This window comes from Porites lutea, chromosome 8 (assembly GCF_958299795.1).
Source record: "Porites lutea chromosome 8, jaPorLute2.1, whole genome shotgun sequence".
Lineage (NCBI taxonomy): Eukaryota > Metazoa > Cnidaria > Anthozoa > Scleractinia > Poritidae > Porites > Porites lutea.
The window spans coordinates 24,646,974-24,673,246 of NC_133208.1; the positions used below are offsets into that span (position 1 = coordinate 24,646,974).

The following is a 26,273-nucleotide window of genomic DNA, read 5'->3' on the forward strand; positions in this document are numbered from 1 at the left end:
TTTGCCTAAGTTCCACTGTTTCGAGGCCATTGGTTGATAATTCCTTGCAAATTACACAATACTCCATCGTGTGATGTTAACCGGACGATAAACCACATCTTTAACCATCTATACTTTACCTTCACACGACATTTTTCACTAAAGTACCACTCTGGACGTCCAACAATGCGTTTCTACCAATACTCGTCTAAATAAATGTCTTGTGAAGCGAAGAACTTTGTTAGTTTGAAGGCCAGAGAATCGTCCAGAGCAGTTGTACGGAGCAAGAATTTTCCAAACGAAACAATCGAGAGTCTTTAGAGTCACTGATACACATATATACTTATTGATAGAGAACTAATTCAAGGAAAACTGTTGTTTTCCAGTTCTCGAAATAAAATTTCTTCGATGTGATCAAAAAGTTGTTCAAATCTTTACATTTAAACACGTGCACGCATTTTGTTTTCCAATTACGCCTATTGTTTTTAGCTGTTTGCTGTAAAAATTTACGCATATATTTTGAATAAATTGCGCGGCAGCCATTTTGAATTTAGAAAAAGAATTCAATCATAAAACTGTAATTTCATCATTTTATCCTTCGAAACGTTTGGTAGACTTTTGACATGTTATTTATAGGCATCAGTAGAATAACTTCCGGCAAACATAAATTCTGTTGCAATTACTTCAAGGTTCGGTCTTTTTTTCTCGTAGAATGACTAGACTATCTCTGCCGCTCTCTCTCTCGTTGAGCTTGGCTTGCCTGCCGCCTACTTTCCCGTTTTCTCTGCCTCTCTCTTTCTCTATACTCCAAACTAGACGACATAATGAATGAAAATTCTAGAAAATGCGAATTTAAAAACAATTTCTGCCAACCGATACAAAAAAAATAATTTCTTTTTGTTCTGAGTTGACTTCGCTGAACTTCTAGGTTGTTTATCAGCTTCACAAAACGCGGTGACCATTCGTTTTCGCGCCAAAAAAACAACCTCGTTCCCAGGATCCAAAACTCTCACCGCACTCACAGACCACCCCCAATTTTTTATTGGTATGCCTGTGGTGCGGACGGACGGTCGTTCGTTCGGTGTACTGTCACGTGATTACCAAATCTTCTGGGATGGGTAGATTTACTTACCCATGGTGCTCCGCTAGCGCGCGCTTCGCGCGCGGGAGCTCCGGTGAATTAAGGAATGGGTCCTCGTTACATGCGGGGTTTTATGACTTGATCTTGTTTTTTCCAGTATCTTCCTTTATTTTAATCTTAGACCGCTGTGTTTAAGACCAGAACCACTTTGGACCTTAAACACTTCTTTTTTTTAGATCACGTGACCAGCCACGCCCATAATTATGCAAAATTTGGACTCTGCAGATTACACCAGTTTACTGAATGTGACAACAATCGTTTTTCCTTCCATAATATTTCATTTATAGTCAAATAAGCTAAATTAATCGGGGATTTGTGAAATGATCCATTCCTTCGTAATTATTAGATATTTTTGTCTCGTCCCAGTCTCCTTCTTAACAAGAAACGTTATAGTATACAAAACGTAGATAATTTAAGAAAACCCCGATTAATCCCATAAACTTTGTGTCAATAGTCATTGACAAAAAGTGAATTAAATTACAAGTGTTATTTATAAAGTGGTGTAAATTTGGATTGAAATAAAAAGCCAAAAATGGGTGTGGCAAGTCACGTGACACAGATAATACATTAGTAATCATGAAAAATGAATGCTTATGGGGAGTAGATGTTAAATTGAAAATATTAATGCGAAAGGTAAAATCCCTACTAAAACAGACCACCCCCCTCCAAATTTGCAGTGCTCCATCCCTTAATTCACCGGAGCAGCTCCGCTAATAAGACGCGTCTTAGCTAAGCCGCGTCTTATTTTAGACGAAATGTGCCGTTTATACGGAAAGTTCGCGTCTTATTTAAGACGCGTCTTATGTAAGACGCGTCTTATTTTTCCTCGTATAAATGGCCCTATTATGTAATTATGTTACTTTATACTAATGTCTTTTCTCAGAGTTGCAGCCACATGTTCCTCCCATTTTGCTCTTCCGCGATAAAGCGAGCAGTTCCATGCTCAGGTAGCACATCAGGACACAGCATTTCCTTCATCTAGCCCACTGCTGAGAAAAGGATAATCCGTTTGGACGAATTATCCGTCGGACGACTGGTTCGTCACTGGGTTTCGTCGCCAGGTATCCAGCAAAAGAAAACATAACAACGATGGCAATGGCCATCATTACTGAGCACTTCTCTATTTCGTCATGTGCGCTGTTCTTTAGTGCTGGTTGATCTCTTACCTAGATGACCTTGCAAAAGCGAATGGATAGTAACAAGCTGGAGCGGTGGGGTGTTATGCGGGTACCATCCGCGATGGGTATGGTAGTTAAATTTTCCTTGACCTATTTTACCAATCAAACATCGACCACTTATAAATCGATATTTTCTAGTTTAGAATGGCTTTCTTTTCTACAGAGAACTTCATCGAACACTTTTCCTTGACTTATTTGCTCAAAAACAAACATTGTCAAGTTAACCCTCGGACGTACGAGGGGGCTGATGGTTGCCACCCGTTCCTCGCGCCCATTTTGAGACAAATTCGGTGATGGTCAGTTTCTACGGTTACGAGATATGACGTCATAAGTAGCAGGATGTCAAGCCATGTTTGAGTGAAAAAACATGTCTTTTTTAACTTCTTTTAACAATGAAGGTAAATCTTTTGCCTAAAATCATGCAAAGTACTTATTTATGTGTTATTTTTCATGTCAATCACCAAAAATTAACACTTCTCGCAGTTTTAACCTGATTTCTAATTCTTGGTAAAGTCCCGAAACAGGTGGCAGCCAAGATGGTGACCATTGTTGCTAATATTACAGATCTCTAGCAGCGCCACCACCCGTAAAATATACCTCATCTTTTTGTTAAGAAGATCACAAGCTTTCCACTGAAGCTAAAATTATTTTGAAATACTGCAACATATCAAAAACTCTGGGGAGGGGTTCGATCTACCCCGCCCCCCCGCTACCCTCCCTTGTACCACGGTGGGGGTATGAATTTGGGTGTACGTCCGAGGCTTAAGAATGTCCTTTTCCGACCAAAACCATGGGTTATGACCCCTAGAAAAATTTCAATGACACGATTCAAACATATCGTTATTTTGCTTGGCTAGGAAAGCTTGTTTATCAACAAAGCGTAACCAACACTTTGCCTTCACCAGTTTGGCCAAAGAGGAAAACATTTAAAAATTGTTCAATTTTTGACCCAAACCATTCAACAATCGATATTTTTGTAGCAAAAAATTGCTTTTTTTCTAGTGTGTGTGTAGAATATGACCCAACAATATTACAATATTTCTTCACCCTAAAAAAGAAACCATTTTGAAATTAAAATCGTAGGTTAGCCCGAACTGTTTCTCATTTGTGTTTTTTGGGCAAAACAAGCCAGAAAAGATCGTTTTTTGACATACTCAATAGAAAAGAATGCTTTTTAGAGCAGAATTGTGAAGTTTTAAAAAAGTCAAGGAAATCGAAATTTGCCAAAGGGGTTAGTCCATGGCTTTGTCAAAAAAATCGTTCTTTTTCTCATTAATTTTTTAATTTTGTGTTTTCTGGGCAAAACAAGCCAGAAAAAATCGTTCTTCGATATTCTGGATATAAAAGAATGGTTTTTAGACCAGAAAAGTGAAGTTTTAAAAAAGGCAAAAAACTCGAACTTTCCAACAGTCAAGATTTTAAAGAGGAATTACAAGGAACCAACTTTTAACTCGTGCATTTATTTAATGTTCGCCTTATATCTCCTTATTTTTCTAGTCTTTATAATATTTATTTACAGTAAGCGAAAAAAATTTAAAAAATAACAATACTCTTGGCCATTTTATGCTCTTTATTAATGTATCAATTAAAATACTTAAGATTACGAAAAAATTACTTAATAATGCGCGCGGCGGAAAGGAAACACCATAACGTTAGTTAATGTAACTAGGAAAAGGACGCATTTACTTAAAAATCAAATATTCATAATTTTCACGTAGACCAAAAGTCGCTTTTTATATCCCCCCCCCCCCCCCCAAATTTTGTATAGCAATTGTCTTCAATTTCTCTTGGGACGACTATGATACCCATGAGAAATTGGAAACAATGGTTATGCAACCTCTTTTTTTTGGGGGGGGGGGGGGGAAGAACAAGGTGCATTGTGGTCTCGATGAAAATAGTCAATACGTCACTTTAACATTTCCCATAGTGCACCATATTTGCCCCCCAAAATTTTACATAAGTATTGTTTTCAATTGCTCTTGGGACGGCTGTAATGCCCAGGAGAAATGAGAAACAAAGGTTATGCAAAAATTTGGGGGACAAATATGGTGCACTATGGGAAATGTGGAAGTGACGTATTGCGCTTAGATAACTACAGCCAACTTCAATTCGAGTGGAACTAATTGGTACTAATGTGTGACCATTTATCTCAGGCTGGTTTGTTCTCGCTTATTGGAAAAGCTGTGACAGTATATGTTAAGCCGGCGACTTAGACCTTAACAAGTGTATCACGACCTCTCTCATATGAACTACCTAAAACTATTAACTATTACTCAGCAAAACTTAATAACTGAAACGGTCACAATATCCTCTATTCTCTTTCTAAAGAAATCCTAATTATGAAAAATAACTATCTTTAATTTGACCTCACGTTAACAAAATAGCAGCAACTTCTTATCTTTCAGACACAACCAGATTGTCGTTCTTGCACTAAAGTGCTATTCGAGACCTTTAGATTCGAGGAAGAGAAAGACTACGAATACGAGATTTGACATACAAGTTTTTTTCGCTTATTCTCAAAGAATAGACACCCACGAAAGCTTCATTGTACTTTTTTTGATTAGGAAAGATAGTAGTGTTATCTATATTGATCGAGGATAAGCCCTTTTTCGATCGGAAAATGATCAGACTTCTAACATTTGATAACTCGTTTCCGCTATTACGACATTCTCGCTAAAACTCGTAGTAGAATGACGACGGCTATCACGTTTTCCCGCCAAAATGACGCTGCCTCACGCGCGAGCACTACTTAGTATTGAGAAAATCTCTTCCTCGTAGTCGTACTCGTCTTAGAATCTAAAGCTCTCCATTGAAAGATCTAAACCCGGTCTTCACTTCCTCAGTTACACCGTTCCTGCATGCACGCGCTACTACTGAAGAAGGGTTTTATAACCGAAGAAAATCTGCTTTTTAAAGCACTTCTAGCACTTCTTAGTGTGTCACGCATCACGGACGAAATTTTCGTTTACAGTTAAACCACATTCAAAAGTAATCTACTTAAATTCTGCTGCTCATGGAAGTATATAGATTTAACACTACTAATATTAGAGATCTGAAGATTCGAGCTCGTAGACTAGTAGGAGGACGAGACTTGACTTAAAGTGCTTTCCGTACATTCTTACAAATAGACACCTCGGAAAAGCCTCACTTTACTCTTTTTACGCCATCTCTCGATCGCAAAATGCAACAAAACTTATAAAAGTTGATACGTAGAATGACAGTGGCTATCATGTTTTCCCGCCAACATGATACTTTCTGCACACGCGCGCACTTCTTGGTATTGAGAAAATCTTTGTCTCGTAGTCGTCCTCCTCTAACAATTTTAAGATCTCTTTTTTACTTGAACGAAGCAGGTAGCATTTTATCCCCTTTTTTTCTGGTTTTCATTATCCTTTAACGTGGTAACGTATTTTCTGCAAATGTCAGATTCCACGCACACTTCAGTTCCTTACTAAAACACGAACCCTATATCATTAGATTCTGTAAGTATTGCTGGTTCAACCAGTCTTGAATATAATATCAACTTTCATGGCTTGCAGGGATGATAATACTATTAATCTATATCCTCACAGAAATGACAAAGACGAAATAACACCGAGAACATTCGGGTTCACGCGAGTCCATTAACGTAAGCGTGTTGAAACACACGAGACTCACGCGACATTATAACGTATAACATTACAACGCCACCTCAGTGCAGCCCTGGAGTGGTTTACCTAACACTAAAGACGGAGTATCCGATCTATAAATGCAAGAAACAGTAGTAACAGTGGTTACTTACAGAGCTTAAAGTATTGTTCAGTCATGGCCTTACCAACTAAGAGCCATGTGTTTATACAAACCACTAGGTCAAATAGATAAATAATTACATCTTGCGATAATTCAGGCTGAAATGTACTTCACTCCTGCTCTTTCTTGTTAGTAGTCATCTCCTCGTATCATCTGTCGGATTCTAAAAGAAAGCGCAGTGTAGGTTCTCTAACACACAGTCACTGGTACTTTAAAAGAAACGTGAGCGCAATGGCCTTAACAAGAAAAAATCATAAAAATGTGTTCGTTCCCGTGACCTGCGCCCATTATTGTCTACTTGGACAAAGAAAACTGTTTTTACAATAACTGAGCGAATCCTCGCGCCCTGATTGGTCGAGTGCAAATGACGTAACATTTCCCGAGAAACTTCGCAGGAAACTAAAAATAAATGTTATCGCAAAAAACAAATTGACCACAATTTTCCATGGACTACACTCTTATAGACCATAGAAATGACGCCTTAAAATGTTCAAAACTTTGCAGTGAAACCACTCGCCTACAGCTCGTGGTTCCATTTGAGTTTTGAACATTTTATGACGTCATTTCTATGGTCTATAAGAGTGCAGACCATAGAAAATTGTGGTTGATTTGTTAATTATATAAACAAAAAGTTCAGTGTCGAGTGGACTGCTTCACTCCTTCAACGAATATGGCCACCGCGACGTCACGCGGACAAACTGTATATAGTCAGATAACGGATAACTTACCCTAACCCTCAATTAGGATAAGGAAAAAATGTTGATGCCATCAGTTGTAATCAGATTGAGCGTGTGACGTAAGCATAAGACCAGAGTTTATGTTATAGGTAGGAGTTCTTGGTAACACCGATGCACCATTTTAAAAGTTTTCAAGAAAGAGAGAGAAACCTCTGACGAAGTTAAGTTTATATTTATAAAGAGTTTCGTTTATCGTTTATCTCACCTAGATCATAGAAGAGTAGAACGGTTATGAAAGCCGGTAAACAAGTTGAAAATAAAGGTGCTGTAGCTCATGATGAAAACTCCCTGACCGTGCACAATCCTTTGTTTTTGTTAACAAATTGAGACTGAATAAATTAATGCGAGGCTTCTATTGGTCAGTAAGTCAGTTCAAAATGATAGGAGTTCTATTGAACGTTGTACACGGTCAGGTCCAAAGAAGCTAACAAAAACATAACGAAGGAGTCTCACGGGTTCCATAACAGTTCCACTTGGATAACTATCCTTAGATATTGATCGCGTTGTTTCGATCGCGTACTTCCGGTCTGGCCGTGTCGATTTACTGAGTACAGTCAGTCACACAGTACAATCGCGTGATGAAGACCTGCAGCACCTGGTCCAAACGTCGCGATCACCTGTCTACATAAAGTTGACAAACCCACCTATCATGTAAACGTGATCAAATTAAAATGAAAGATTATATGGACAGGCGGGCTATCCCACCTAAGCGGGTTACCTCACCTACCTGGGGTTCCCCCACCTCCATGTAAACAAGCCCTAAGTGACTATCGTGAGACAACCGATAAACGAAGTTCTGTTATACACAATAACTACGACGAACATCACAAAGTTTATACATTAGCGGTTGAGTTTAGGTTCCTAAGTTAATTTATTCAATTATTTCAGTTACTAACCTTGAGCCTAAAGTTCCGGATCCAACCTGTGTGTCTCTCTTTTTACGTTTTGTTTTCTTTTTTCCGCTTTCTATTCCTAAAGGATTTACACACTTTTTATATGGACTCGTGACAACACGCAGGTCTCCAGTAAGATTAATTCAAAATTTTATCTTATAAAGTTAGAGTGTTAAATGATTCTATTGTTAGTTTTTCTGACACGGATCACTTGCATACCTGTTTTTTCTTTCTTTCTAAGTTAAATTGCTGTCTTATTTATCTTTTATTTATTTTGCAGAATTTGCAGTGTAGTGACTTGCCTTAGTTTATAGTTTAAGTTTTAGTTTGTTTTGCTTTATGTTTTTCTTATTTGTGGCTACAATGTGATTTAGGTCACACGTTAACTTAAGGAACGTTATTTCAGTTACAGAAGAATAAAGACGGGTTAAATTTTAACCTTATTATTAACAGTACACGTTAAGTATGAAAAAAAAAAATTCGATGGGTTCCCGGCCTGAGAAAACGGCCGACATTTCGCGACACCACTGTCCACTGGTTTGCTCGCAGAATGACGTTTGAGGAACGAGCGCAGAAATTCCATACTGTTGACGAGTCACTACCCAAGGCAGGTCTGGGTAGTGCTTCTGATTGGTTAAAGAACCCCTGGGGAGTGACACGTCATCAGTATGGAATTTCTGCAGTCATTGCTCAGACTTATTCGCAGGGGAAACCTTTAAGTGAAGTGCGGCTGTTTTCTCAGACCAGTGGATTCATCGACATCTTGTGACTATATGGATGACTAACTTTCTATTCCTTAAACTAAAAGGAATATTAAAACAACAAAAAAATACCTGATGAAATACTTGAGCTGGATGAGGAGGCATTGATCTCTCCGTTTCCTTCGACTGGGGACGGGATCTCATTCATACTGTTATAAGATATCACTTCTCGGTAGATTGTTCCTAAGATAAATTATATGGACATAATTCCCTTAACAGGCAATGATTAAACGATAGGATTTACGGTCGTTTCGCCTACGAGTCGTTTCGGCAACGTCCCTTTCGCTGATAACGTGAGTCGTTTCGCTAACGTTAGGTCACATCCCTTCCCAGATTTCTTTCGCCTGATCAGGACTCAAAAAACTAGGTATTGTATGCACATGAGCATAAGACTTTTTCGCGTCAAAGAGCTCGCTTCGTTTCGTAAGTACCCTGTGAGCAGAGTCTCCTTCGATTTTCCTAGATAAGTCGGGAAGAGGTCTTATCTAGGAAGATCGAAGGAGACTCTGCTCGCAGGGTATTTCGTAAGTTAAACGACTTACACCTTTACCAAGAAGACTGTTAATGAAACGACGCGTCGACGGAACAACCGGTCACCAATGATAAGGATAAACTTGAAACAGGGGGACTGGGAGAAGTACGGGTTCGCGTTTATAACACCGCTGTAAAAGTAAGAAAAAGTACGAAATTTACTTGCTGACCAAACATCAAAATTAATAATAACGGATTTTTTAAAAAATACTTACGTTTCCAGTCATCTACAGTGAGGTCTTTCTCGTCTAAGGAGTGGTCGTATTTATTGGGTATTACCTACGAGAAACAAACAAATAAATACAATCTGATCATTGTGACAAATTCAGGCAAAGGTTTTTGTGTCTAGAATTAGAAAACATGAAACTGTAGAGCTTGTATAAAATAACTGTTTAGCCTTTACTGCGCAAGTTATGATAACACAAAATGATACTCTAACAACCTCTAGAAAAAAACTGCATAAAGTATTTCTTCGAATAATAGCCATCACTCGCTTAATCGCCTCCCTCGAACAATCGCCACCCTTTAATGGAAATATTTAAAATAATCGCCCTCCTCAAATAATCCCCCCACCCTGCACTCGTCTTGCCATCTTTTCTTCCTTTTATCCCCTCCCTGTTAAGTTGAAGTGCAACGTGATCCAGCAAAACTGAGCTGTGACGATTCAAGCTCTGAAAGAATCAAGAAACTAAAATTTGGAACACTTAAAAAGCCCATGTTCAGTTTAGTTTAGTTCTTTTTTGATTTAATGGGAAAATAAAACAAAACATTTCGGGCACGACTACAGAATAATAGCCGGGTTGATTGTAAGTACGATAAATTGAGCTAACAGACGCCCGGGGAGTTATTTAATTTTAGGGTTTCCGTTAAAACTGAGAGGCACTTATTCTCATAGTTGTGAAAAAAAGGTTTTAAGAAAAAGGTTTAAAGGCTTGTTTACAGTGGAAAGTGCACTTAGCTTATCCAGCTAGTTTACAGGCAACCCTCTCAAATATTTTGAAACAAATAATTCAAATACTACACAACAGGATTAAAAAACCCAACTGGCAGGAGGCAACCGGTTGGCTATTTACAAGCTTGGCCGGGTATCTGAACTCGGGATGACCGAGAACAAATCCAGCAAGTGGCCAGAGCGGGACTCGAACCCAGGACCGCCGGATTGCGAGTCCGACGCGCTGACCACTTGGCCACGGTGCCTCCTTGCTCAACAAAACTGATATGCTTTCGGCGTCTAGGTCCTCTGGGGATCCATATCTCTCCTTCTAATCTCAACTTCCTCGTTCAGGGTCATCGTTAGCCTATCCTTATTTTAAACTTGATATTGAACTAGATGTAATAAGCAAACCCTTGTTAATGAAGCGTGAAAAAGCTGCATAATTGAATGATTTTGCTTCATTTAGCTATTTGCTAGTATTGTGGAGTAATTAGGGAGCTTTAGCAACGACGACGGCGACGTAAACGAGAACGGCAAAAAAAAAACAATAGGTTTGATTAGCAAAAACAACAACTTTACACTTGCATCACACGTTTTTGTACATTTCTTTGCCGTCACTGCACGACTACGACGTGAAAATGCCTCATTTCACGATTAATGGGAACGTAAACAAGCGACGACGAAGTTTCCTTTCTCTTTCTAAGCTTGAGTCCGGTCGCCAAGAAATCAACTCCAAGGAAATTCGCCCACATTTCACATTTGCAGTGAATTGGAATAAACGCGACAAAGTTTGAAAAAAGGTGAATTCATTTTAAAAGTGACTTTTTCGCTGCTGTCGCCGTCGTCGATGCTAAAGCTCCCTATTGTTATGGCGGGGGGGGGGGGGGGGGTGGGGAGCGTCTATCAGACAGGGGGCGTTTATAACAGAGAGGCATCTAATACGCGGCAACTTAACGTTTATTAGATAAGAAGGGGCGTAATTAGATCATTACGGTAAACGATCGTGTATTAAAATCTTAATCCTGGATTTTCGCAGATAGGCCTTTCAGGAAGCAGACCTAAAACGTATGCAAGCGTTACAACGAAAATAATCAGAATTAAAGAAATGAAGTAAAAAGAAAAGAAAAATGACATACTGATTCCACTTCGCTCCTCTCATACCACACGTGTATGTATGGGTGGTGTAGGGCTTCAATCACTGATATCCGCTTGGACCGATCAACAACCAGCATTTTGGACAGTAGATCTCGGCACTCATCAGCTGGAAAAAAAAAACAACAACAACAAATATACACAAGTTGTCAGTGTTACTGTAGTAAAAACTGTAATCACACTTAGCACTGATAGAGCTAGCCTGAAGTTCATCCGATTACTTCGAGTCGTTATTACTCCCTCAGTAACGTCTGAATCGACCGGCCGTTAATGCCGTCCAGTGACGTCACTACTCCTTGACCTTTGCTTTAATTCATACAAAAAGTAAAACACGATTTTCAAGTGGCAAACCGAGAAATCTCGTTTGGAAATGTCTGCATGATACAGCACTGCCTTTATTTTTTCGATCGTAATTCATGTTTAACGTTCAAACTATCAACTGCATCAACTCTGAACCGGTTGTACTAAATTCTGTAAATCAAACTCGGTCGCAATCACGCAATGACTGAAATAAACACACACACGGAACACTTAGTTCAAAAACACTATGATTTCCTTTAATTGAAAAGAAGCTATTTGGTCCTTAACGACGAAAAAAAAACAAGGAGACAAGAAAGAAAGCTAACAGAATCATTACACTTGACGGTAAAAACAGCAAGAAGGTCGAATTATAACATTGATCTCAGAAAACTTCACGAAAACAAAATCACCGGCCGCCGAAACCACAAAGCGGCTCTGAATGAAAAACCTACCGACTCTCCGCAATGATTCTTCATTCGCAGTTCAATTTAGCACGTCAGTTTCGAAGACAAGGGTAATTTTGCTGTTTAAGATAAGGATTAAGCTTAGCGAAATGTTTGAACTAAACGAAAGAACGCCAGGGATGCGATCTGCTGAATATCAAGCGACAATCTCGCTAAAATTTTTCATAATTATACGAATGTTTAGACAATCAACCAATAAAAATCACTACCCGGTTTTCGGGTAGTGAGTGACGTCACTGGACGGCATTAACGGCCGGTCGATTCAGACGTTGTTGAGAGGAGAAAACGACTCGAAGCAATCGGATGAATTTCAGGCTATGATAGAGCAATCTGCTTGGTTTATCGAACGGATACAAACGCGCGTGGCTTTTGATTGGATAAGCGAACGCTCGGGTGAAAAAACTTCATGCCCGAGAACTTTCTAAAAATCAATCGATACTTCGCTTTGACGTCATACGGCAACACGATTGGCCAATCGAACGATGCCTTTTCCATATAAGGGGTTTCTTTGGTGGCAAAACGAAGAGTCCATGTTACGTCTTTACATCCATTGGCTGATAAAAGAAATAACGAACAACTACCAAAACCATTTTTCAAGGTCATACGAAAATCGGCAACCAACTTCTTCCCTTAGCATACACTCATACATGTGCATGTAAGTAAATAAGTCGTTCTAACGATAAGTTGACATTTTGAGCCTGATGCACACTGTTCTATAAAACACAATATCACAATGTACTTTTTACCTTTCTGTTTGTTGCCAGGTGGAAATAACTCATCTGGGAAAAGAGCCTCAAAACTAAACCCAGGTTGCTTGGGTCGACTGGAACAGTACATTCGAACCTGCAATGTAACGACCAAGTTTAATAAAATTCTATTCACTGCGAGGGAGTCTCCTTCGCAGCCTCTCCCTCGCAGCTGTTTTCAGGTAGGTCACGCAACGCTCCTGGGGACGAGCGTTGTGTGACAAGACTAACCGGCGAGGTAACTTAGAACGCTTTCCAAAAGAGAAAAACGATTTCTTTGGTGCATACTATTTAGAATTTGACAGATCTGGCTGGATAGCTTGTATTTTAAGTAAAATTCTCATCAAGACGGGGAGGTCCTGGCCAGTCAGGTTCTGGCAAACGGAAAGCGCCCTTTAACTAAAAGTTGAAGCGTTAAAAGGAGAAAGGATGGTAACTTAATCAGATACTGTATCCAGGTATGGGAAGTTGAGGGTTATGTCACGACAATATGGCTGGTTTGGGTCAATCGTGAGCTGCTGGCTCAACTTCTTCGAGTTTTAATCAATGTCATCCTTGCCATCCATAGCAACAGACGACAGGAAACAGTTTCAATGCTTAAAAATAGAGAAGTGTGACGTCACGTTTCCATGGTAGCACTACGGAGCTTAAGCAACGACGACGACGACCACAACGACGACTTCAAACCAACAATAGGTTTAATGATCAAAACAACAGCTCTTCACGTGCATCACGCTTTTTAGTGCATTTCTTTGACGTCCACTGCACGACTACGAGGTGAAACCTCCTAATTTGAAGTTTTATGGAGAATGTGGACATACGACGACGAATTTCCCTTCATCTTATTTAACCTGGATAAAATCCTTAAGAATTCAACTCCAGGAAAAGTCGCCTGCATTTGACATACTGAGCGGGTCCAAATAGACGCGATTAGAGTGGTTTTCGTTTGAGTGTCGTAAAACCAAAACCAAAGTAATTACTCTGGCCAATCACAAAGGACACAGACAATACATTGAACCAATCAAAACTCGAAGTAATTACATGTGGCTGACGCAAAGCGCGGGAAAATGCATGCGAGCGCGTCACAATTGGCTTTGGTTTTACTTCTGATTGGATGAAAAGGTGGCGCGAATCTTTTAAGCCAATCGCATCGTGTAGAAAGTGCAAAACCAATTACTTTTCGACACTCAAATGAAAACCGCTCTAAGTTTGAAAGAACGCAAATTCATTTTTTTACCGACGTTTTCACTGCCGTCGTAGTCGTCCTTTCTTAAGGTCCCTACTATTTCTGGACGACAACAAAACCAACGGCGACGGCAAGGAGAACGGCAAAAAATAATACGTTTATATTAACAAAAAAAAAAAAAAAACTTTGCACGTCCATCACGCTATTTTTTACATTTCTTTGTCGTCGTTGCACCATGATGTCTATGAAACTACGAAACTTCCTAATTTCACGAGCCCGCTTCATGGAGTAGGTGAACACAACACAAGCATTGTCGCTTTCTTTTTCTAAACTTAGATAACGATGCTGAGATACGGTCCCAAAGAAACTTTCGCCACGATTTGACAAATTTTAATGAAATTGAATAAGATCGGTGAAGTTTGAAATAGTCCGAATAGACTTTTAAGTGACTTTTTCGGTTTGTTGTCATCCAGAACTTTTGCTACATTGTACCATGGCAACGTGACGTAACGACTTCTCTTCTCTATAACAAAACTGGACCATTATTTTGAATTTAATTAACGCAAAAGAAGCATACATGTAGTGTTATTAAAGGAGATGTGTCACGAAATTCAGGCAAATTAGGTTACAAAATGCCCGTTAAATTAAGAGAAACATAAAAATAACCGCTTACAACATTAAAGGAAGGTTAAAATAACACAACAGAAACAACAGATTCCACGGATGGGCAAAACCGAAGAAGACTGAAATGGATTGGAATTAAGGTTTTTGAAAACTGTTCAGCCTAACAGTTTTTAATTGAAAGTTAATCCCTGCCGCTTGCAACTTAAAAAAAAATAATGCTCGGGAGACATATTTGTTAGTCTCAGAACTCTGATTTTGTCATTTCCATGTAATTCCTTTGCTTGCTTTAAGTTCCATAGCGATTGAGGGCGAGTAATTGGCAAAATTAAACAAAATGAACTGGACTGCCGTGACACGGCCCCTTTAACCCCTTTATAGTCCCAAGAGTGACCAACATCAATTTTCTTCTTACTATATCAATACGCTATCAAAAGAAAAGGTTATGAGATTTAATAGAATGATCAGCTGCTCAGGGAAATGTATGGAGATCAGTTTGGAGAATTTGTAAGTAGATAGTATCAGGGCTTAAAGGGTCAAGTACAGCTGACGGACGTACATGGAGATGGGTTTATAAACCAACTTCAAGGCTGTGCTCTAAGGAAAATTCAAGGGTGCCCAGTGCTCTGAACCTGTAAAATCTAGGGTGCCCAGAATATGATTTGTATGAAAAATCTGAGATTTTCTAGTGGCCCAGAAGCAAAAGTTGGGTGCCAGGGGCCACCGGGCTTTGCTAGAACACAGCCCTGAACTTCAAGGTACATTTAACTACAATAGCTATCACATACAATACAACGGCAAGTACTTGACAAACCATACAAGTTTGAAATTAGGCCCCGCACGCAAGCAAAGTTACATGTATACTTTGTCTTGCATGTCATGTCGGCATTTTGCACCATGAACTTGGTTATCTTACCGATGGCTGCAACAAGTTTAGGAAGGACTCTGAAGGCGTACCAAGAAGTTCGGTCACTTTATTCCACTGATCAATATCTACCAATCCTGGTCAAGGATATAGCAATAATGACTGGTATCAAGAGAAAATGATGACAACAATGACACTTTACCAAAAACTAACATTAACCTGATTGGTACTTATTTTTCCGGGTCGTTAATTTTGCGTTTTTCAGAAAAAAAAAGAACCCAAGAAATTAAAGACCGCAGAATATATATTTTTTAATTCTTCAAACAAGTGAAATCTAGTGTTCATATAGGAAATTAAAATCTCAAAAAGAGATTGTGTGAAAAAACAACAATGGCATTATACAGGGTACAGGCCGTATGTATCAACAAATACCCACACTATCAACTGGTTTTAGTGGTACGTTTCATTTTCTATACCTTTTGTTGCAAAATAAAGTTATTACACTGAAAACTGAGTTTAATCAAATATTCCTTTTCTCTTGTTACCGTTAATCTAAGATTAAGCTTGAATGGTAATTATGATTTGTGCGCAGTAGACTGAACACCGCATCCCTGCCAATGTGTTCTATAGAAAAGAATACCAGACAGCTTTTCCCCCTCTCGCTCTCTTATAAAAAGTCGCCCTTTCATGAATAAGACATTAGCACCATTTTCACCATAATGTTACTACCATGCAATGTTGTCACAATAACTTAATGAGATGGTAGATAGCCAACGAGGCGTGTCTGGGCACTCGAGGAATTATTGATAATTATACTGTACAATGTACTGTATTTGTTACTTGCTGTTTATGTTTCTGTTGTTATGAGTATTTTATACAGGCCTAATGGAAGTCTACCACTTTGCAAAAGGATACGATCAGTCCCTGGAAACATAACAGTGCCTCGGATCATTTCACCAAGAATGCATCCAATTGACCACACGTCCACATTCTCACTATAGCCCATGCCCAGTATAACCTCAGGTGCCCTGTAATATCTTGTCACGACATATGGAGTCATCATAAACGCTGCACCGGCAGTCCGTGCAAGGCCAAAGTCTAGAATCTGATGATAACAATGTAATAATACTATTGGTTTTTTGTCACCCCAAAAAAATTATTTCCGAGCTCTTAACATTCTTACCTCTACTCAGAATTGACTAATAAATTCTTCTTTCTGTCAGTCCTCATAAGCAATTCCTCTCTATTATCGTACATGTGTACACACAGTTTCAAATGGAATCAGACGACTATGAGATGAGCCTGCATTTTCCAAAGCTCATCATTTCTGAAGATATTAGCCAATTATGTCGATAGCATGTTTTGTCACTGTTTTTATGAGCTCCAAAATGCTCTCATAGAGTTTGCTCAAACTTTGCCACAATCGAGGCAACCATGGGACGGGCATACATATCTCTCTTAAGTGATTTCTGAAATCATTCCCAGGTCAATAATAACAGCTCTGGTTATCTTTTTCTAGTATCTTTGTTAACAGAGACATCAACGCCCCCCCCCCCCTCCCCACCCCTAAAAATTCCAGACACACCTCCTAAAATCTTGAGTTGAAAACAAAACTTAAGCAAATACCTTGAGTGAACAGTCAGACTTGACCACAATGTTACTTGGCTTTAGATCCTACAAATTAAGAAGCATGCATTACATTGGCAACTCATTATTCAATGCTAATGAATATCAAACCTATAAATATTATGTGTATAAACAAACAGATGTGAAACTACTTTAGATTAAAGGCAATGTATAATGATATTACTAAAATCCAACTAGTGGTCCATTATCAATGCTGCATTCTGATTGGTTGAGCTACTACAAGGCTATGTGTTATAGCTCACCAGTAGCAAAAACCGCCGGCTTTTTGGTGGCAAAAAAGGATTAAAGTCCAGCTTTAACTAGCTAAAGTTGTTTTGTCTCGATATTTTCGACCAATTAGTTGGATTATACTAAAACAATTATTATTCCTCTAGCCCTCATGGCCGGCCTCATGGGCTATTGACTCACCCTTGTAGAATCAGACACTATGTAGAATCTATGCAAATGCTATGTCACAAAGCTATGTAAAACCTATGTTAATGAGTCATACATTGCTTTAACCAGATCCTATGTTGTTTCTATGCCAGGACTATGTTTTTTGTATCGAAAATGCTATGTTTTCGCTAGTCAAACGGAACCTACTTAAAAGCTATGCAGTTTTTAAAGGAAGGAATAAAGGCAGAAATGACATAGTTTCCACATAGCCTATACATACAATTTACTTAGCTTTCAGAAAGAGATTTTAGACTTCATAGTCAACCTCATAGAAAAATCATAGGAAATAAATAGCCTTCACATAGGACTGAAATAGAGTTTACATAGTAAAATGGAACAGGGGCCAGTTGATTAAATAGCTTTTGAATAGGGTTTGCTTAGAATTCAGATAGCCTAGGAATAGTGAAAACATAGCCTTTTTTAAAGATGACATATACTTTGCATAGCATTAAAATAGGGAAAACACAGAACAAATAGTCTTTGCATAGGTTTGAAATAGGATTTTAATAGTATTTGAGTAGGTAAAACATATCACATACATAGCCTTTAATTAGAGTTCAAACAGAAATTACATAGAATTGACATGGTCTTTTATGTTGGTAGGTTTTGATCTGCTTAAGCAAATGTAGTGTTTAAAATACCCTCGTAAAAATCACCAGAATAGTAAAAATAGTATACACATATGAATTAGAATATCTTTTACATTGGTAAGAAATGGGTTTTGACACGAAAAATTGAAAACTATAGCAATATAATACCACGAACACGCAACACAAATGCAGTATTTTCATGGAGCAGTTTCAGAATCGAAACCCCAAGTTAAAGTTTGCTTAATTTGCTTATCGTGTAGACTTTTGGCTGATGTCGTGCTCTTCAGTGCCATACACTTTTCCTTTGACTGCAACGAATAAGTATCTGCAAACAGAGAGTTGAGATTTTAAGGCAAATGAACACAAAAACAACCTGACGTTTTAGAATTGAAACGAACGAGTATCGAAGCGTGATCGAAGGTGACCGATCCAACTTGTTCAGGTACGCGAAAAGGGGAGACAACACGGGTAAATCGAAACTCAAATTGAGAAAAACATCACTTACCAACGTTAGGAATACTTTTTGTTGAACCTGGCAGGAAAACGACTTTAAATTGAAGTAAAAAGAAGCGTCTTCTTGTAAAAACGCACGCTTTACAGTTCGTCTTCTTTGACTTGAAAGTGCCCGCGTGGAATCAGCCAATTTTCACACCTTTTCATTGGTTGAAAAGGCCCATGTGACGATAAAGCGCTAAATACGCATGTGTTGAACTCACGGGCTTCCCTGGGAACTAGTGGAAACAAAATGGCTGACAAACACCGAGGACTGCAACAAGCGTTTCGCAGTTTTGACCATGAATTCAGGAGTCGTCCATAATCAAGACGAAGGATCGAAGCTAATATAAAAGGAGAAAATGATGCATGGAGGTATCATTTCAAGCGAAGAAACTCTAGGGAAATAAAAGCTAGAAAGGAAAGTTAAGTCAGGAATGATGGATGTAGCGATTCAATGCTTTACAAAAATCTTCTCACTAAGAAACTATCTGCAAGCACAAAAAAAATTGTAGTAAATGATTTTTAAGTTTTTTAGTGTTAAACACTGCTTTTTACGTTGGAAGTATGCTTTTTGTAAGCGCTATTTAACCTGTACAATCAACATGCCTAGTATTTTAAAAGGTATGTTGAAATATCACATAGGAAACGCATAGTAAGACTACATATTTGTCATGAGTGAAAATATAAGAAAAATCACGTTTATGTAAAAGCTATGTAACCTTTATCTCATGATAAAGCTAAATTAAAATGTCACATAGTGAAAACATAGGCTGCAAATATGTTTCATCACTTAGCATAGAATATACATAGCACTATGTAAAAGCTAGGAAACTTGTTGGAAATAAAATTGAAGATCGAGATGCTATGTAAAAGCTATTTTGCTTTGTTGCATAGTAAATACATAGGATGCAAATCAGAAGGAAAAGCAGAACTTTCTATTGCATAGTAAATACATAGCTATGTAAAGACTATGAAAAGATTTTGAATAGTATTTGCATAGGTATTAAAAAGCTATGTACTTTTCAAATAGCCTAAACATAGTTTCAACATAGATTTTGCATACTTTGGACTATGTAGTGTGGTATGCTACATAGTTGATACATAGGCAGTAGTGAACATAACATAGCTGAAACATAGTCCAACATAGTAAACAAATAGCATGAGCATAGGTTTTGCATATGTCTGGTTCTACAAGGGTCAGAGCCCATTCGGGCTCAAGGAATAATAGTTAAATATTATCACAATGATATACCGTAATATGAGGAAACTGCACTCCTAATATTGTTCCAAACATTGCTGGGAATAATCAATTGAACGTTCATTGTATACAGATAAAAATATAACATGCATCTCAATATTGAAGTAGCTTGTTTATAGAGCATACATGTACATACAGTACTTACCCTGTGAATGATGCCTGCATCATGAAGGTGCTGGAGAAATAGAATAAAATAATTATTACTTTAAAAAATAATGATAATCACTTAAGCAAGTAAAATGAATATAGTTGTACAATTTAGGTAAGGTTACAAGGCAAGATTTATAAGATATTTTTCGTCACAAACTTTTATACCAGAAGTTCTCCTAACAGACACTCTCATAATCGGACAACTCTACTTACGGCCACCTTAGGGTGCTGTGTATTGAAAGCCATATTGGAAGTGCCTCATGAAATATTCAGCACATTTTGTGGCTTATTTCTCCTTTTAATTAAACGACGCGATGCAGGCAATATTTTGGTCAGTTTTCAACGCAGGTGAACAAGTATCTATTATTTTTTGGATTCACAGATTTTTGACCAAGTTCTAGATATTTTTCCTTGATTGTCATATCGATTCACCTTTATCATGTTGAATGTGGGGATGGTAGACAAACTAGAATTTTGGTACACAATTTTTACACTCCTGAGTTTCATGCAGACATCGCAGAGCCGTGTTATCACTTTTTTGCATTAATACGAGCCTTTGCCATTTTTCTTTTCAAGGTAAGTTTATTTATAGTCTTATGGATATTCACATCCAACATCTTGCCTCTGCCACTTTGCCAAATTTGCAGGGATAAAATTAAAGATCAAATTAAGCATAAGGTAAATCCACCTTGTTTCTAAAATTCACAAAAAAAAAAAAAATCCGGAAAGATTTGTTTACTATTGGATTCTCCAAACGTTCATCCACAGTTGAAAAAATCAAAGAAAGAGGGCAAATTTCAACTGTAAATGATGTATTTCACTACTCATTGAACACTGATAGTCTGGGTTGGATAATTTTTAGCTTTACAGGTACGACAGCAAGCAAAGAAAGCACCAGATGCGTAAAGTCCATGCGTGCTCGCAACACGAAACAAGAAACATTTTTACATGGGACCAGTTTGCTTCTATCAAAATCTTGCAAGCCATGCCACAGAAACCACGACCTCTTTGATCGCTCTGGAATATTCGAACACCTCAACAATTCCTTGCAATGAATAATACTCTTATTCTCTTACATCAAATGTTTTCTTTGAAATAATTTGAGAAACCTAGATGAGTACAGTTAGCATATGTTAAAAGGAAAACGAAATGACAATGCTCTGTCTGGCTCCGCCTGCCATTGTGAAAATTTTTGAGCACTTGGTCGATGTTTTGGTAAACAAAAGCATGCCTTCTCATTGGTTGAACAGTGTCACGTGACCAGTTTGCAGAGTCCCTAAATTTAGGAATAATCAGGACTGAAAACAGCAATATCCTCATGATCAATAGCCCCTTTACTAGCCTCTGTGCCTGTTTATGCCAGAGGAGAAAATTTCACCAACACCCCTCTTTTCTAAAGGGACTTTAAGAACCAGCTACGTGGACGACAAAAAGCAATAGGTTTAATAAGCAAAACAACAACTTTGCACGTGCACCACACTTTTTTGTACATTTCCTTCCCGTTTTTGCACGACTACGACGTGAAAATGCCTTATTTCGCGTTTATGGAGGACGTAAACAAGCAACGACGAAATTTTATTTCTCTTTCTGAGCTTGGATATGGTCACTTGAAATTCAGCTTTGGGAGGGTTCGCCTACATTTGACAAAGTAAGTGGGTAGGAATAATGGCGATAAAGACTGAAAGAATGCAAATTCACTTTTTAAACGACGTTCTTGTTGTTTATAAAGTTGCAAAGTTTTGCATAAATGAATTTTTAAGGCAGTACAGTTGAAAAGAATACCCCCACACACAGAGCAACTGCAAAAAAATAAAAATGCTTGAAAAGGAGGCTTGGTAGTGAAATTTGTGTCTGGCATGATTATGCATAAGGGCCATTGAGTTTAAGTTCTTACTTTAACGCCGCACAACATTTGGTACATCAAGTATGAGAGCCTCTCATGGTCCAGGTCCATCTGGATCACTTGTACTAAGCTTGCATCCATCAGTTCTGTCACAAGATAACTGAAATATCCAATGGTTGTGAAATACGTACAGTCAACAAATTGAACACTACAATCTAAATATCACCCTTGTGGAACCAAACATATGTCAAACTTAGGTTGATACTATTTTTTAACTATGTGTTGCTCCAATCTGCCTAAGTATTTACTATGTAGCATGCTATACTACAGTCCAAAGTATGTTTTAAGATGTATTAATTATTGTCTTGAAAAAATTCATTTTGCCAGAATACAGGGTTTTCATTAAGAATTCTAGTAGCATGAGAAATGTGTAATGTTACAGGAGGAAAAGGCTCCACGTCTGAATAAAAAATAATCATAGGCTACCAAACATTAGCCAGAGACCTTTGTGTAATAAAAGGAGAATTCTCCAATCTTTGATGCCTATAATGAACACCCTGAGAATATTAACTTAAAACAAAAAAAAACATGCTGTAAATTAAAAAAGTTAAAAAGGATTCTTCAAACATACCCAAAAAATTCAAGATTTCAGTTGACAGCTTTGAGTGTTCATCTTCTTCTTTAAAACTAAAACACATTTAAGGCTGCTCACACGTCCTTTGGCTATGTTTGAAGAACTCTTATTAATTTTGATGTATTAATGTCAGTGCAACTGGCTGCCTTTCATCTGTGTTCAATCCCGCACATGAGTGATTGCATCAAAAGGAATGGATCACTGGCAAAGGTCCATTGATTTGTTATTTTATAAGTAAAAGTCATTTTTATGAATAATTTTTACAGTAAAACATATCAAAAGAATTAAAGTGGCTTAAAAAAATAAAATTAATGCAGAGGAGCTGTTGGATTTCAAAAAAAGTACTTACAGGTCCTGAAACTCTTCAAATGATCTGTCCGGTGTGAATACGTTAAGAAGGCCAATGATCTGTGCAAGAGAGATTATAATTATGGTTTTATTTGCAGCTGACAGAATTGCTTTGAAACTCTGGATCACACATAATTATAACAACAGTGTTTTGACGCGTGGTGAATGCTGTGGTTCAGTTTTGGGCTTAATGCATCAATCAATTTAGTTAAAATGAAATTCATGTATTTGAACACATAACATTAATTTGATAAATGTGAAAATAAAATGCTTTTAGAATTTGTCAAACTTACATTTTTATGGTTCACCATTTTCAGCAGTACTAGCTCTCTGAAGGCTCTCTTGGCATGTGTGACATTTTGAAATGGTCTGCAAAGTTTCTTGATAGCTACCTTCTCATTTGTTACAGTGTCCAATGCAGAGCTGCAAAATAAGAGATGTAACATGGTATTACAATGTAGCATTACTATAAATTGAGACCTCGCACTGGTCTCCAGATAACCCTTGATTAAGCAAAATTTTCAAATGAATACACAGGTTGACTGTAGAATAAATGAGAAAGGCAGATACCTGGTATAGCCATTGAAATCAGCAAAATATGCATGTTTATTTGCCGGTAGAGCACAAACACGAATTCTCTCAGTGATTTTGTTACAAATAGCTCCTGGGACTCATCTTAATTAGTTAAATCTACTGTAAACAGGACGTAACCAATTGATGAAAGTCAATGATCGGAAAAGCAATCGATCAATCAATACCAATCAATAAGTGTTGGTTAACTGGCATAATAATTAGGGCTAGGAGACAAAGGAAATTGAGAATCAACCTAGCTTAACAAATTTAACCTGAGTTTTATTTTGACCTGTAACACAGATACAAAATAACAAACAACTATTCCCTTTTACTTTGCTTATGATAGATAGGTGCTAATTGCATATGAAGTGAAAAAGTTATGAAATTTACTATTATGCAAAAAATCATATTAAACAAAAATAAAATAGAGCCATCATGGATGTTTCAACTAAAGAACCTATGCTCTTAAGGGCAAATGTTAAACACTAAATTCCTGTGAATTCTGAAAGTGTAACTAAAATCAAAAGATATTGTTGTTTTAGGTAAATAGTGATACTGCAATTACAAAGTGATAAATATTTCTTTTGTGATTTGTGCCTGCTTTGTTTGATAACAAAACACTGTCATGGATGTTACATTCCAGATCACGGATGTTACAGTATATATTTTAATTAATGCCTGGGTACCTATATCTGACGAAATAGATTAATTGTAAATAAATTTTACATTCTTGTGATCATTTTGATTTACAGTTTCTTAGTTTCTTTTCAGTTTAAAAAGATCAGAATAGTCACCTGTTTTAGGAATAAAATTTTTTGATCAAAAAAAAAACTTGGGGGTGACAATTAATCATGTAGTAACAGTAGTGGTATGTATTTCAGTAAGCTGATGTTTTAATACTTTAGAAGCAAATACTGAGTTAGAGAAATGAAAATAATAACTTCTGTAGTTAATTCCCCTGCCAAGCAAACAAGGGAGTTAGAACAGGAAATTGAAATAAAGATACTACCCCTGGAAGCTACAATGTTCATGCGTGCTGAGAAATCCAAACAATTTTTTTTTACTAATTTTGAAACCCTTTTACAAGACAAAAGGGCAGTTAAGGGCAAAGTGCTTTTTTAAAAGCATTGAATAATATGACCTGATAAATTCCAAAACAATGCAACAACCAGGCGAAGTGTTAATTTAAATAGTGTCCCACCGAATATTATTTTGAGAAGAGTTTAGTTTTGAGTGATTAATTCGCCTTTTTACAGATTACCAAAATATTCTTAAGTATGGGATCTCTCTTAACCACATCAACATATATGAGTACATATTCTATTTTTTTCTGAAATTAATCGGGCATATGTTTTAAAAAGGGGGAATAACCTTGAAAAACAAAGAAAATCGAAAAAGAGAACGTTTCACTTTGTCAGAACAGTTTCGAGGGAAAGGCAACTTACGATCTCAGACGGTTCAAACAGGAACTGCCCTCTTTGCGATAGTTTAACGAAAGAAAAATATCTGACATTCTTTACGATGAATAAGTCACCCTTCTCAAAACAAAATAAGCGCGAAAGCCCATAGTATGGGTTCAAAGCAATCTTCCGACCTGGAAGTAATAAAGTTTATCACGCCAAAAAATAATTCACTTTCATGTCGATTGTTAAAGGAAATTAACAATTGATTTCAATCTTTCAGTAACAGGCTTAACAATGTATTTCGACCGATGGCTTTTAAGCTCAAGATATAACATTTTTATGGGCAAAACAATGTTCATCTTTGTAAGCTTACCAAACCATTCCTTGAGCGCCAGAACCAATGATCTGAAGGTTTCGATACCTTTTCAAGACTGTAAAAATGGTATCACCAACTTGAACAGAATAAAACATGTCCATAGTAAAATTCGCAATATTCCTTAATCCACCATCACTCTTCTCTCCCAACACAACCTTATCAAAAGTCCTCCAAAATGAAGTAAATAACTCACAACACTTAAACATCGGCGATATCACTGGCGGCCATAATGTTATGTGGCACAGGCTTGGCAACAGCGCATGAGTGGAACCATAGAGACTGGGCACCAGTCCGGTCCTGGGGCCCAGGCCCCTGTCAAGCCTGTGCATTCCCGGTAACTTTTCGGGAACGAATTTTTTTAGTAAAATCCTAGTTGGTCAAAAATATCGAGAATAAAAAAAATTTAGCTAGTTAAAACTAGACTTTAATCCTTTATTGCCGCCAAAAAGCCCGCGCTTTTCGCTACTAGTAGTGGGCTATAACATATAGCCCAGTAGTAGCTCAACCATTCAGAACGCAGCATTGATAATAGACCACTAGTTGGATTTTACTAAAAATCTATAGTTTGATTTCAGTTTTTAAACTGATATTTTCTGGGGCGTAGCTACCTGTACGCACGGTACGCACGTGTGTACCTGAAACAGTGTCGTGCACACGCAAGATATAAAATGAATAAATAATAACAAATAAAATGTTAATTTTAAAAAGAAAGCAAAATGTTTAAAGATAATTATTTTAAGAGCACAGTTTGCTTCAATTCGTTCAACTCTTGTTGTTTCTTTGAAATATATATCTTTTCTGCAACAACGGACTTTTTTTCCTCTCCACCCAAATGTCGGTTTCCACAGACACGAAGTAATTCATTAATTGACCGAATCTTGCATGACATATATCAGTGTAGTCAGGAGCCGATTATCGGCTCCTGGGCTAGTGATTAGGTGGAAGGCGTTTTTACTAAAAATGTGCTCGGATTACTAACCGTTTACGCACATCGATAAATCCCGGGGGCAACGACTAAGGCGACGGTGGCGGCGACGGCAATGGGAACGTCAAACGAAACGAGCCCAATACGTAAATGAAAAACAACAAATTTTGCACGTGCAGCGCGCTTTTCTTTAAAACCTGTACGAGCTTGACGTTAAATTTCCTTTTGAGACGTTGTTTGGAGGACGCAGACACAAAACCAATTCAATATCTTCTCTGAGTCCGAACTTGGGTGCGGTCCTTCAAGACTCCGTAGGGAA

At 37.7% G+C, this 26,273-nt stretch overlaps 1 protein-coding gene across 3 annotated transcripts; it reads right to left on the bottom strand.

Annotated features, from left to right (window-relative positions):
* Window positions 1–3,738: 3,738 nt before the first annotated feature.
* On the bottom strand, window positions 3,739–25,268 carry LOC140946068 (stress-activated protein kinase JNK-like). 3 transcript variants are annotated; one of them, XM_073395138.1, is made up of 14 exons: window positions 25,027–25,268; window positions 22,971–23,100; window positions 22,679–22,737; window positions 21,747–21,855; window positions 19,848–19,877; window positions 16,904–16,951; window positions 16,193–16,382; window positions 15,329–15,405; window positions 12,606–12,702; window positions 11,080–11,204; window positions 9,225–9,288; window positions 8,551–8,661; window positions 7,721–7,796; window positions 3,739–6,250 (listed from the first exon to the last, which is right to left on the bottom strand). In XM_073395138.1, exons 1-14 carry the CDS (start codon window positions 25,233–25,235, stop codon window positions 6,217–6,219), a joined length of 1,359 nt encoding a protein of 452 aa, XP_073251239.1. In that variant the 5' UTR covers window positions 25,236–25,268; the 3' UTR covers window positions 3,739–6,216. The 3 variants fall into 3 exon arrangements, with proteins under 3 accessions (XP_073251239.1, XP_073251241.1, XP_073251240.1); XM_073395140.1 differs by lacking the exon at window positions 7,721–7,796; XM_073395139.1 differs by lacking the exon at window positions 7,721–7,796 and having other exon boundaries at window positions 3,739–6,274.
* Between the last annotated feature and the right edge of the window lie 1,005 nt (window positions 25,269–26,273).

What these genes read in the sequence shown, in the direction of transcription:
- LOC140946068 (XM_073395138.1), bottom strand. Translation starts at nt 25,235, where the DNA reads ATGTTTAAGTGTTGTGAGTTATTTACTTCATTTTGGAGGACTTTTGAT. An exon ending in TTTGAAGAGTTTCAGGACCT is followed by an intron (nt 21,856 to 22,678) that starts GTAAGTACTTTT and finishes TGGATATTTCAG; the next exon opens with TTATCTTGTGACAGAACTGA. An exon ending in AAATGTTGTGCGGCGTTAAA is followed by an intron (nt 19,878 to 21,746) that starts GTAAGAACTTAA and finishes CTATTTCTCCAG; the next exon opens with CACCTTCATGATGCAGGCAT.